This window comes from Sceloporus occidentalis, unplaced genomic scaffold (genome assembly GCF_023333645.1).
Source record: "Sceloporus occidentalis isolate IW3139 unplaced genomic scaffold, rSceOcc1.0.p SCAF_57, whole genome shotgun sequence".
Lineage (NCBI taxonomy): Eukaryota > Metazoa > Chordata > Lepidosauria > Squamata > Phrynosomatidae > Sceloporus > Sceloporus occidentalis.
In genome coordinates this window covers 4413817-4426458 of record NW_028317037.1, presented here as the reverse complement: position 1 = coordinate 4426458, position 12642 = coordinate 4413817, and the positions used below count along the sequence as shown (strand labels likewise).

General features: G+C 43.4%; 2 protein-coding genes across 2 annotated transcripts in view; both read left to right on the top strand.

The window, feature by feature from the left end:
• The window catches only part of LOC149287748 (uncharacterized), a 792175-nt gene that overhangs the window by 690494 nt on the left and 89039 nt on the right, over positions 1-12642 (top strand). The window lies entirely within an intron of this gene.
• The window catches only part of LOC149287750 (uncharacterized), a 37057-nt gene that overhangs the window by 14887 nt on the left and 9528 nt on the right, over positions 1-12642 (top strand). The window contains exon 3 of the mRNA XM_089492580.1: positions 2780-2790. Coding sequence (XP_089348706.1) covers positions 2780-2790 — 11 coding nt within the window. The remainder of the gene's footprint in view (positions 1-2779; positions 2791-12642) is intronic.

Sequence of the window (12642 nt, the reverse complement as noted above, 5' to 3'; positions counted from 1 at the left end):
TTAAGTTTGTACTCTTCCTGTTTTATTTATTTTATTTATCTTTCGGCCTCTGAGGGAGAGAGAAGGCTGGCCCAGTTCCATCAGGGGCTAGCCTGAAGAAAGAGGCTCCTCCCTCCCTAACTGTCATCTTTCGGCCTCTGAGGGAGAGAGAAGGCTGGCCCAGTACCATCAGGGGCTAGCCTGAAGAAAGAGGCTCCTCCCTCCCTAACTGTCATCTTTCGGCCTCTGAGGGAGAGAGAAGGCTGGCCCAGTACCATCAGGGGCTAGCCTGAAGAAAGAGGCTCCTCCCTCCCTAACTGTCATCTTTCGGCCTCTGAGGGAGAGAGAAGGCTGGCCCAGTACCATCAGGGGCTAGCCTGAAGAAAGAGGCTCCTCCTTCCCTAACTGTCATCCTTCGGCCTCTGAGGGACAGAGAAGGCTGGCCCAGTACCATCAGGGGCTAGCCTGAAGAAAGAGGCTCCTCCCTCCCCAACTGTCATCGTTCGGCCTCTGAGGGAGAGAGAAGGCTGGCCCAGTACCATCAGGGGCTAGCCTGAAGACAGAGGCTCCTCCTTCCCTAACTGTCATCCTTCGGCCTCTGAGGGAGAGAGAAGGCTGGCCCAGTACCATCAGGGGCTAGCCTGAAGAAAGAGGCTCCTCCCTCCCCAACTGTCATCTTTCGGCCTCTGAGGGAGAGAGAAGGCTGGCCCAGTACCATCAGGGGCTAGCCTGAAGACAGAGGCTCCTCCTTCCCTAACTGTAATCTTTCGGCCTCTGAGGGAGAGAGAAGGCTGGCCCAGTTCCATCAGGGGCTAGCCTGAAGACAGAGGCTCCTCCTTCCCTAACTGTCATCCTTCGGCCTCTGAGGGAGAGAGAAGGCTGGCCCAGTTCCATCAGGGGCTAGCCTGAAGAAAGAGGCTCCTCCCTCCCCAACTGTCATCTTTCGGCCTCTGAGGGACAGAGAAGGCTGGCCCAGTACCATCAGGGGCTAGCCTGAAGAAAGAGGCTCCTCCCTCCCCAACTGTCATCGTTCGGCCTCTGAGGGAGAGAGAAGGCTGGCCCAGTACCATCAGGGGCTAGCCTGAAGACAGAGGCTCCTCCTTCCCTAACTGCCATCCTTCGGCCTCTGAGGGAGAGAGAAGGCTGGCCCAGTACCATCAGGGGCTAGCCTGAAGAAAGAGGCTCCTCCCTCCCTAACTGTCATCTTTCGGCCTCTGAGGGAGAGAGAAGGCTGGCCCAGTACCATCAGGGGCTAGCCTGAAGAAAGAGGCTCCTCCCTCCCCAACTGTCATCTTTCGGCCTCTGAGGGAGAGAGAAGGCTGGCCCAGTTCCATCAGGGGCTAGCCTGAAGAAAGAGGCTCCTCCCTCCCTAACTGTCATCTTTCGGCCTCTGAGGGAGAGAGAAGGCTGGCCCAGTACCATCAGGGGCTAGCCTGAAGAAAGAGGCTCCTCCCTCCCTAACTGTCATCTTTCGGCCTCTGAGGGAGAGAGAAGGCTGGCCCAGTTCCATCAGGGGCTAGCCTGAAGAAAGAGGCTCCTCCCTCCCTAACTGTCATCTTTTGGCCTCTGAGGGAGAGAGAAGGCTGGCCCAGTACCATCAGGGGCCAGCCTGAAGAAAGAGGCTCCTCCCTCCCCAACTGTCATCTTTCGGCCTCTGAGGGAGAGAGAAGGCTGGCCCAGTACCATCAGGGGCTAGCCTGAAGACAGAGGCTCCTCTCTCCCTAACTGTCATCTTTCGGCCTCTGAGGGAGAGAGAAGGCTGGCCCAGTACCATCAGGGGCTAGCCTGAAGACAGAGGCTCCTCCCTCCCTAACTGTCATCCTTCGGCCTCTGAGGGAGAGAGTAGGCTGGCCCATTTCCACCAGGGCTAGCCTGAAGAAGAAGAGCCCTCCCTCCAGTCCATCTGCCTTGGTCCAGGCCTCAGAGGGAGAGAAGAATGCTGGACCTGATTCCCTTCCTCCTCACCATTCCCTTCTCCTTTTGTGTCGTGTCTTTTAGATTGTAAGCCTGTGGGCAGGGAACTGTCTGTTATCCCCTCTATTGTAAACCGCTCGGATTCCCAGTGATTGGGCGGTATATAAATAAAACCTATTATTATTATTATTATTATTATTATTTCCAGGCCTTTGATCTTCTTCTTTAATGCTAGGACTCAGAGTCTCTAAAGTGGCTATACATAACAAAGGTGAGAGGGGTATCTCTCATTACAGGTAACGCTTTCGCTTTCCCCCATTAATAATGTCTCACCGTTTGTTTTCTGTAGATTGCTTCTATACAGCTTATAAAGTTATCTCCTAGAACCATGTTTCTTAAGGTTTCCAACATGAAGTTCAAATTAACTTCATCGATCACTTTTTTGGCCTCGAGAAAAATTATAGCTGTTTTTAAATCTATTTTCTTCTCATAGAAGTCTATAATATCTAGTAAATTCCTCGTGTTGTTTCTAAGGTGTCTTTTGGGAGGAAGCCCTTTTGGTCTTCATTTATGATATCTTGTACGGTTTTTTAAAATCTTTCTGCTAAGATTTTATAATCGTTGTTAAGGAGAGAAATGGGTCTGAAATGTTTCACCTCCAGCACCTCCTTACTTTCTTTAGGAATCAGTACAATATCAGCTCTCTTTCAAGAGTCAGGTGTTCTTCTTTGTGAGAGTCTATTCATGATTTGTACAAGGGTTTAATTAGCTCTTTCTGTAAGCTCTTGTAATACATTGCGCTTAGGCCATCCGGCCCTGGCTCTTTGGATGCCTTGGTTTTACTGATTGCTTCTAGCACCTCAGGAGCTGTTATTGGTTTATTAAGTTCGAATCTCTGTTCTTCATCAATCTTTACTACATCTTGTCTGTCCAAAGATTCTTGTATCCTCTCCTGGGAAATATATTCTTCTTTGTGTAGGTTTGTGAAATATTTATATACACATTCTTTCATATGTTTTTGGTTGGAATGAATCTTGTTCCCTTCTTTAACCCTTGAAAAGATCCATTTCTCCTTTTCCTTTTTCAGTTTCCATGCTAAGCATTTGCCAGGTTTATTAGCATTCTCTAAGTGTCTCTGTTTGATGTATCTTAATTTTTTCTCCTGGTCTTCTATTAGCCATGTGGATATTTCCTTTTGAATCTTCTTAATCTGTTGTTGATTCATTTTGTTTTGGGGGTTTTCTTTAAGGAATTCTTTCTTATCCTTTAACTTTCCCTGTAGTTCTTTCCAATTCTTTTCTCTATTTGTTTTCCCTTTCGTAAGATTGTTCCAAAGAGAAACCCCTCATTACCGCTTTCCTTGTGTCCCAGACGATCTCTGGGCTGACTTCTCCATTCAGATTTTATTCAAAGAAGGATTTAAGTGGGTTTGTTTTTGCTTTATCTAGAATATTTCCGTCTTTTAACAAAGTCTCATCTAGTCTCCATATCAGTTCCTTAGGTTTATTCTTCAAAGACAATGAAATTGGATCGTGATCCAATAGGATTTTTAGTAGGGTTTCTACTGCTTCCACCATTGTGCTAATAGTTGGGGAAGTCAAGAACATATCTATTCTCCACCAGGATTGATGGGTGTTTGAAAAGAACGTAAATCCTTAGACAGACCATACTTCATTCTTCAGTATCTTCTAAAGTGAAGGCTTCTTGTAAGTCAAAGAAAGATTTCAGCAATTTCCCTTGCTTTAAGTATATATTGTTGTCTGCTTTTCTATCTATCTGGGGGTCTATCAGTCTATTCCTATCTTCCATCATTAAGGTCCTATCGCACATACAGTCTGGCATTTGTTTTTTCAATTTGTCAAAAAACACAGGCCTGTATTTCCTAAGGGTACATAAACTCCCACCATTAGGATCCTTTGGTCTTGTAAAGTAACTTCTACACCAACCAACTATCCATTGGCATCTGAGAATACCTCTTTAGATTCTCATTTATCCTTCACATATATCACTACAGCTTTTCCCTTCTTTTTTGAGGCTGCTATGTATTCTTTCCCCAATTTGGCGTTTTTCAGCAATCTTATATCCTCTTCCTTTATATGGGTTTCCTGAAGGCAAATTACATCAAGTCTCTGTTTCCCTCAATAATGGAAAAGTTTACCTCTTTTTTTGGGCTGTTAATTCCTTTAACATTCAATGATAGGATGTCCGTCTTTTCCCGTTTCATCGTCATATTCTCCATCTATATCGTTCTCTCTTGTGTTTGGATCTGGTTTCCTAAACAGTTCTCCTTCTTCTGTTTCTTCTTCTAAGCTCTTTCCTCCTTATCCTCTTCTCCTTTTCCAGGGTTGTTTCTTCCTTCTTTCTGACTGTCCCCTTTATTAAGTTCTTTTTCATTCTCATGTAGAAAATGTCTTTCTTTTTGTACCGAGTTGATTTGGTATCTTTTTTTGCTTGAATTGAAAAGATAGGCCCTGAGTTAGTTCCCTTTTGTACCAGATTCCATTGCTGCGCAAAACCTTAGTCAATGGTCCATATTCCTTCCTCTTTCTTAACACTTTCCCAGAGATAGCTTTAAACATTAAAATTTCATTTTCTTCAATTCTGAATCTTGTATGAAAGTGTTGTTGTAGAATTGCTTCTTTCATTTGAGTCCTAACAAAATAAATCACGATATCTCTGGGCAGTCTCTTCTGTTTTGCGACCCAGGAACTTACTCTAAACATCTTGTCCACCTCAAGGAGAAACGTTTCATGATCTAGGTCCATAAATTCAGCCAAGGCCAGTATTAGCCTTTTATATAGATATTCGTCCTTCTGTTCGGAAAGACCTCTTATTCTAAGACATCTCTCCCTAAATCTTTGCTCTAATTTAATTCTTTCTGCTGTATCTTCAGTATGTTCTTTTGATAATCTCTCTATCTCTTTTCCAATTTTTTATATTCTTTCTCCAGGAATGTCACTGTTTCCCTGGTTTGTGTTAATTCTGATGTTATCTTTTCCAGAGAGTATTTATGTTAAGTAATGGGGTGGACATTAAACCAACAGAATCCCCAGACTTTCCCTAGTCTTTAAGCTGAGGCAAATATATTCGATGTGGCCTATCTTACAGATAGGTATCCTGCTCAAGGCAAGATTGTCTTTATGGACCAAAGTGACATCCCCTTACCTGCTCACTGATGGAGAACCCGGCTGGTAAGGCCCGATCCCAGGTGGCTGAGCTATCATCACCCAGCCAGGTCTCCGTGAAACAAGCCAGGTCAGCCTCTTCGTCCAGAAGGAGATCATGAACTATCTGTGTTGTATTTTTGACTGACCTGGCATTACACAAGAGCAGGGAAAGGTTCTGTGGTTGGTTTGGTATGCTCTCCAGCCCTTTTGGGATAGCAGGGGGAATGGAAGGGGAGATAGATATTTTTCAGGCTCCTAATTGCAGCTCCTCTTGCAACACAAAAGACAGTACTTTGAAAAAGGAACAGCTTTTATTGAAAAAGAAGATACATGCAATAGAAGTGACTTTTTTTGTCAGGAATGAAAGAAAGTATAAACATTTCACTTTTATAACCATATCAATGAACCCCACCCCATTAACTAATAAAGCTAATCAATTGGATAGCCCTTTCCCATGCAGTGTCCTCCCATCCGGGATTCTGGCAGCTTTTCTAAAAACAATTAAGCTCTCATGTGCCTTTTCTCAACCAATGCACCTGTGGCCTTGGACCACAGAACACAGCCACACAACAGTTTTTTTTATATATATATATATATATATATATATATATATATATATATATATATAATAAAATGAAACCATATGAAAATATAATAAGCATAAACCCATAACTATATAATACGATATAAAAATACCAATAATAAATAAAATAAATAATTTTTTTAAACTTCTATCCCGCTTTTTGCCAGGCAATCAAAGCGGCGTACAACAGGTTAAAATACATCCATATATACATAATCCCCCCTTAAAACAAGCTTAAACAATATAAGATTAAAAACTACATATTAAAACCGACTAAGCTAAATAAAAATCATCATAGGCAGAGTTCGCTGGATGGGAAGTCTTATTTGTGGCCGAGAATTTTATTCCGGGAAGGCTTGCCAGAAGAGATCCGTCTTAATGGCTTTTTAAAAGCTCTCTAGATTGGTAATTTGACGAATCTCATCCGGCAGGCCATTCCATAAATTAGGAGCGGCTGCAGAGAATGTCCTCTGGGAGGTCGCCATCAACCTGGTCTTTAAGGGCTGTAAACTCTCTATGTTCCCCCTCCATTTACAGAGACCAGTCTTTTAAACTCAAGCCTCAGTTAGAAGAATGATTCCCACATGTTCCAATCCTAGCAAACAACCACATTCTCTAGCCACGATCTCCCCAACTCTTTCTAGTACCTTCTATTAAAGCACATATTAAAATATATTATTTTAACCCAGTATAATCCCCATCTATCTCAACTCTAACTTAAACCTAAACCTATAACCCTTATGGCATGAATTCTTAAATGAATAAATGAATAAATGCATGAATGAAGGGATTCATGACATATTGTGACTTCAGGCTGGTGCTCCTTACCTGAATGGGACTGGCCCATTGTGATCTCAGGCCAATGCTCCTTGTCTGCTGCCATGAAATGGGACCATTGTGAATTTAGGCTAGTGCTGATTACCTGAAGGACTGAGATGTGACCCTTTTGACTTCAGTCTTGGATGAAGGATTGTGACGGTACTATTGTGACTTCAGGGTGGTGCTCCTTACCTGCAGGATTAAGACTGGCCATTGCAACCTTAGGCCGATGCTCCTTGCCTGAAGGATTGAGATAGGAGAATTGTCACTACAGACTGGTGCTGTGTACCTGAAGGATTGAGACTGGCCCATTGCATGTCAGAAACAGTGTATAAGGGTTCTGTCATAAAGGGTAAAAATATTAGTTTGGTTATTAGAGTTAAAGTAGGAGTTATAGTTGTAGTTCATAGTAGGCACTTTAGAGTGATGGGTTATAGAAAGCATGTAGTGGAAAATGTTAGAAGGGCAGATGGAGTGACTTTTAGATGAAGGAGGGCGTTTGGAGAGGGGCTGGGGTTGCCGCTGGAGACTGGTTATCAAGGAGGAGTGAAGCTGGCTTGGGAACACCACTCTTCATGGTGAGGCTGTCTGGAAGAAGGGAAGGGAAGTATAGGCAACCTTGGTATCTATGCAACCTCCGCTTGTGTTGCTTTAGCTTGGGAATTGGGAGCTGGCTTAGGGAGGGGTTGAGCAAGTTCCTTTGGACTTCAGACTTCGCTTGGGAACACCGCTCTTCAAGGTGAGGCTGTCTGGGAAAAGAAAAGGGAAGTATAGATAACCTTGGCATCTATGCAACAAAACCCATGCAGCCTATTTCCCAGAAGAAGCCGAGAAGGTACGATGCGTGGCGGGGAGACTGGAAGGGGAAGCTGCTAGATGGCTGGTACAACTGTATGACAGAGGGGCACCAGAATTGCAAGATTTAGCCTCATTTATGACTGCACTGAGAGCCCAATTTGAAGACCCTTTCCGTGTCGATTCATTTCCTTTTCAGTTCTAAACCCTTAATATCTTTTTTAAAATCTTTTATTGATTTTGTGGTGCGTTAACCAGAATAATTATATTCCTTCTTTCTTTAATTCTTTTATTGTTTTCATCATTCCTCTTCCCCATCTTGAATTAAAATATTATTATAGGTGATCCATTTCCCTTTGCTAGATTTCTCTTCTTTATGGAAGGCTTGTAGTGCAGAAATCCATCTTGGTATTCTGATATATAAGTGTGTGTGTGTGTGTGTGTGTGTGTGTGTGTGTGTGTAAATTTAATTTTTGTCATATTTTTAATAATGCTTTTCTTATTAGATGTTTATTGAAATTTTTCATAGTTTGTGACACCTTCATAAATCAAATATACTTTAATAATAATAACTTTATTACGGCCATTTGGCCAGCACAAAATCAAATATGCATGCCATCCTCTTTCCGGACCATCACTTTCTAGAGTCTTTTTTCTCTTAAATTTACCCAGTCCATAATCCATGTAAATGCACTTGCATTATAATATGTTTTCAAGTTTGGAAGGCCCATTCCTCATTTTCCTTTCAAATCTTGCAGCGCTCTCAATTTTATCCTGGGCATCTTGCCTTGCCAAATAAATTTTTGCAAATCTTTGGACCAGACTTTAAAAGGTTTATTTAATGAAATTATAGGGATGGTCTGAAATTTTTAAAAAAAAATTGCCTGAAGGATTGAGACTGTCCCATTGTGAAGTTAGGTTGATTCTCCTTGCCTGAAGTACTGAGATGGAAATAGTGTGACTTAAGGCTTGTTCTCCTTACCTGAAGGATTGACGCGGGCCCTTTGCATCTTCAGGCTGAAGCTCTTTCCCCAAAGGATTGAGAATGGCCCATTTTGACTTCAAGTTGATGATCCTTTCCTGAAAGATTAAGATGGGACTATTGTGAATCCTGGCTGGTGCTTTTTTCCTGAAAGACTGGGACTGATCCATTGGGCCCTCAGCTTATGCTCCTTTCCTGAAGGATTGAGGATGGCCCACTGTGATCTCAGGTTGATGCTTTTTGCGTGAAGGATTGAGACTGGCCCTTTGTGACTTCAGCCTGGTGCTCCATGCCTGAAGGATTGAAATGGGACTATTGTGAGTTCTGTCTGGTGCTCCTTGAATGAAGGATTGAGACAGTACTATTGTGATTTAGGCCCTGTGCTCCTTACCTGAAGGATTGACACTGACCATTTGCGTCTTCAGGCAGATGCTCTTTCCCTGAAAGATTGAGACTGGTCCATTTTGACTTCAAGTTGCTGCTCCTTTCCTGAAGGATTGAGACTGGCTCATTGTGACTTTGCACTGATGCCCCATGCCTCAATCCTTCTGGATTGAGATGGGACTCTTGGGACTTCAGGCTGGTGCTCCATAGTTGAAGGCTTGAGACTGTCCCATTGTGATTTCAGAATCATAGAATCATAAAATCATATAATCCTTGAGTTGGAAGAGACCAGTAGCGTCATCCAGTCCAACCCCTTGCCATGCAGGAAATCTCAATCAAAGCATCCCCAACAGATGGCCATCCAGCCTCTGTTCACCTCTTCTCCAGGCTCAACATCCCCAGCTCCCTGAGTCTTTCTTTATAGGGCATGGTTTCCAGACACTTCACCATGCTCCAGTTTCTCAATGTCCTTTTTGAATTGTGGTGCCCAGAATTGGACACAGTATTCCAGGTAAGGCCTGACCAATGCAGAATGCAGTGGCATTATTACTTTTCTTGGTCTAGACACTATACTTCTACAGATGCAGCCTAAAATTGCATTGGCCTTTTTAGCTACCGCATCACACTGTTTACTCATGTTCAACTTGGGGTCTACTTGGATTCCAAGATCCCTTTCACACGTAGTTTCATTCAGCCAGGTGTCCCCCATCCTATATCTGTGCATTTCATTTTCCCGCCTTTAAGGGAGTAACTTACATTTCTCCATTTCGAATTTCATTTTGTTAGCTTGGGCCCAGCTTTCTTGTCTGTTCAGGTCATTTTGATTTTTGATCCTGTCCTCTGGGGTATTAGTTACTCCTCCTAATTTGGTGTCATCTGCAAATTTGATAAGTATGTCCCCAATTCTGCCATCCAAGTCATTGATAAAGATGTTCAATAACACTGGGCTCAGGACAAAGCCCCACTGGACACCCCTCTGGTCACTTTTCTCCAGGATGAAAAGGAGCCATTGCTGAGCAACCTTTGGGATTGGCCAGTCAACCAATTCCAAATCCATGTAACAGTTACCTTATCTAGCTTGTTTTTGTGTTTTTGTTTTATATACTGTTTAATTTGGTTAACTGCTATTAAGAGACATAGCTATGAGATTCTATGATATGGGGTGCACTATAAACCTTTTATTAAATGAACAGGTATTGCAATCCTGTCTATACAGATTATCAGACATAACTCCAAAGAATGTTAGACTTTTGGATGCCAGAAAGTTCCGCTCATTGTTCAGAGCAAGAAGCAACACCTCAGCTTCCTTCTAGAAGATAAAGCAAAAAGGCTTCCAAAAGAACTGAAGCCTTGGGCAAGTCACACTCTCTCAGCCTCAGAGGATGGCCATGGGAAACCCACCCTGAAGGAACCTGCCAAGAAAACCCCTTCAGAGACTCCCATAAGGTCACCATAAGACCTGGAAACAACTGAATGGCAGACACCAAGAACAACATTGGGAAATAGGGGCAAGCCTTGCCTTGGGAAAGTGTAATGACTGGGTTCCAGTCAATGGAGGTCTTCTTCAGGCAGTAAAGGGAGGTTTATGCAAATGCAGAATGACATCACTGCTACGGAGGGCTCACTTGACCAATCAGAGAGCAAGATAAAGGTTCTTCTGGAAGCTTCCGTGAGAAGGAGATATAAGGCCTGAGAGACCAAGAGACAGTTGGGGGAATTGTGTCGGTTGGAGATGGAGAGAGAGAGTTAAAGAGTGGATCTTGGAAGTTAGTCTCAGAATTGGACGTTTAGATTTATTGTTTTATAGCTTGTATGAATTGAATATTATATACTTACAAATATTATACTTGCAAGATTCTTAATATCTTGTATGACTTATATTTCAGTTATATTTTGTTATTAATAGTAAATACCTCCTTGCAGTATCTACCACTCGACGCTCCTTTTACACGTGTTTTGGCTCGGTTGATGCTTGGGAAGATCAGTAAAGAAGGAGAAATAAGGTTCCTTTACTGGTCCCAGTGAAGGTTAAGGGAAGTCCTTTTATAATTCACTGGATGATGGCAGCATGATTTCAGGAAGTTAAGGGTCTGCTGGGCTAAGAGCCATAATGTCTAAATGTCTAATTAACAATTTGTAAGCAAGCCACTCTGATAGCCTTTTGGCTGAAGAGAGGGGTATAAAAACATTATTATTATTATTATTATTATTATTATTATTATTATTATTATTACAGGGCCGCAGTTTGGCTGCTTGGACCACCGGACATCATCACAGTGAGTCAGTTGGAAAAGCCCATCTCACTCCAGAAAACAAAGGTACTTGAGGAGTTTGCACTCTATGTCTTTCTGTAATAATAGCTACAAAACTGATAATAGCATTTGGGACATTTACTCTTTTAAAAACAAATAATGCATATTTAAATGCTGCTTTAAAACCTCTTTCCATCTGCCAGCTTTGCGCTGGTTTTGGGGGGAAATGAGAAAGTTGTTGGGAGGGAGGGACTGCCAACAGAATTAGGAGATGCATTGCAGGCTATGGACAGTTAGTGGCCAGGTAAGGTCCAAAAGACACGGCAGCAATAGTCCAGTTTGAGAGTGCTTTAACTGCCCTGTTCCAGTGCCATGGAATCCTGGGAATTGGAGTTTATTGTGGCACCAGAGCTCTCTGACAGAGAAGGCTCAATGTCTCACAAAACTACATTTCCCAGAATTCCTGAACACTGAGCCAGGGCAGTTAAAATGGTATCAGATTGGATTATTCCTGTAGTGTGTTTTGGCCTTAGGTGAACCTTGTCAAGTCACATTCTCTCAGCCTCAGAGGATGGCAATGGCAATCCCTCTCTGAAGAAACCTACCAAGGAAACCCCATGATAAGGTTGCCTTAGGGTCGCCGTAAGTTGGAAACGACTTGAAGACACACATGAAGAACATAAAATGTCTGCAGTTATTTCACAAGTTGTACATGGGAATGGGAGGCAGTGTGGTGCAGTGGTTTGAGTGTTGGGTTACAACTCTGGAGGCCAGGGTCCAGTGCCCCAATCCTCCATGAAACCAGCTGGGTGCCCTTGGGCAAGACGTCACACTCTCTCAGCCTCAGGGAAGGCAATGGCAAACCTCCTCTGAACAACTCTTGCCAAGGAAACCCTAGAAGAGGCTCCCCAGAAGTCAACAATGACTTGGAGCCACTCCACAAGAAACAACAAAGACTCAAGAAAGAGACAGCGTGGTTTAGTGGATGTAGCACTGGACTATGACCCTGGAGCCCAGGGTTCGAATGCCCTCTTGGCCATGGAAATGCACTGAGTGACCTTAGGCAAGTCACACTCTCTCAGCCTCAGAGGAAGGCACTTGCAAAACCACTTCTGGACAAATCTTGCCAAGAAAAGCCTGCAAAGGTCTTTTCTTACGATTGTCATAAGTCAGAAACAATTTGAAAGCACACAATGACAAACGAGAAGTAACACCACTAACACAAGGCAGCTAGGGAGAAAGAAAGAAAGAAAGAAAGAAAGAAAGAAAGAAAGAAAGAAAAAAGGCGTGGGAGTTGAAGTCTTTGTTTCAGAGGGACTGGAGGGGCCTTACTGCAGGGCAGGACCCCTCCTCTTTCTGGCCCTGTGGATGCTGGGAGATCAAGTCCAGGAAATACACTGTAAATCCCATTGGCAAGAGAAAAGGCTACTACTGCCTTTCAGATCCAGTTTGCCCCAAATCCTTTTTGAGGCCAGAAACCCCTTTGTTAGGAAGCGAACCCCAAATATCTCAGGAAGGCTCCCCATCTCCCAAGACCCCATCCCTCCAGGGCCTCCTTTCATTCTTCTCTCAGTCTCTCTCTCTCTCTCTCCCCTGAAGGCCTCAAACTGCCAACTGCCAAGCGTTGAGGCAGAGGCAGCACTTTTGTGTTCCGGCGGCCATTTTGTGTTCTGGCAGTGCTTTTCTGTTCCAGTGGCCGTTTTGTGCTGCTTGTGACTGTGGGGAATGATGTTCTGGAACCTTCTCTGAGCCTCAGTTGAACAGAGG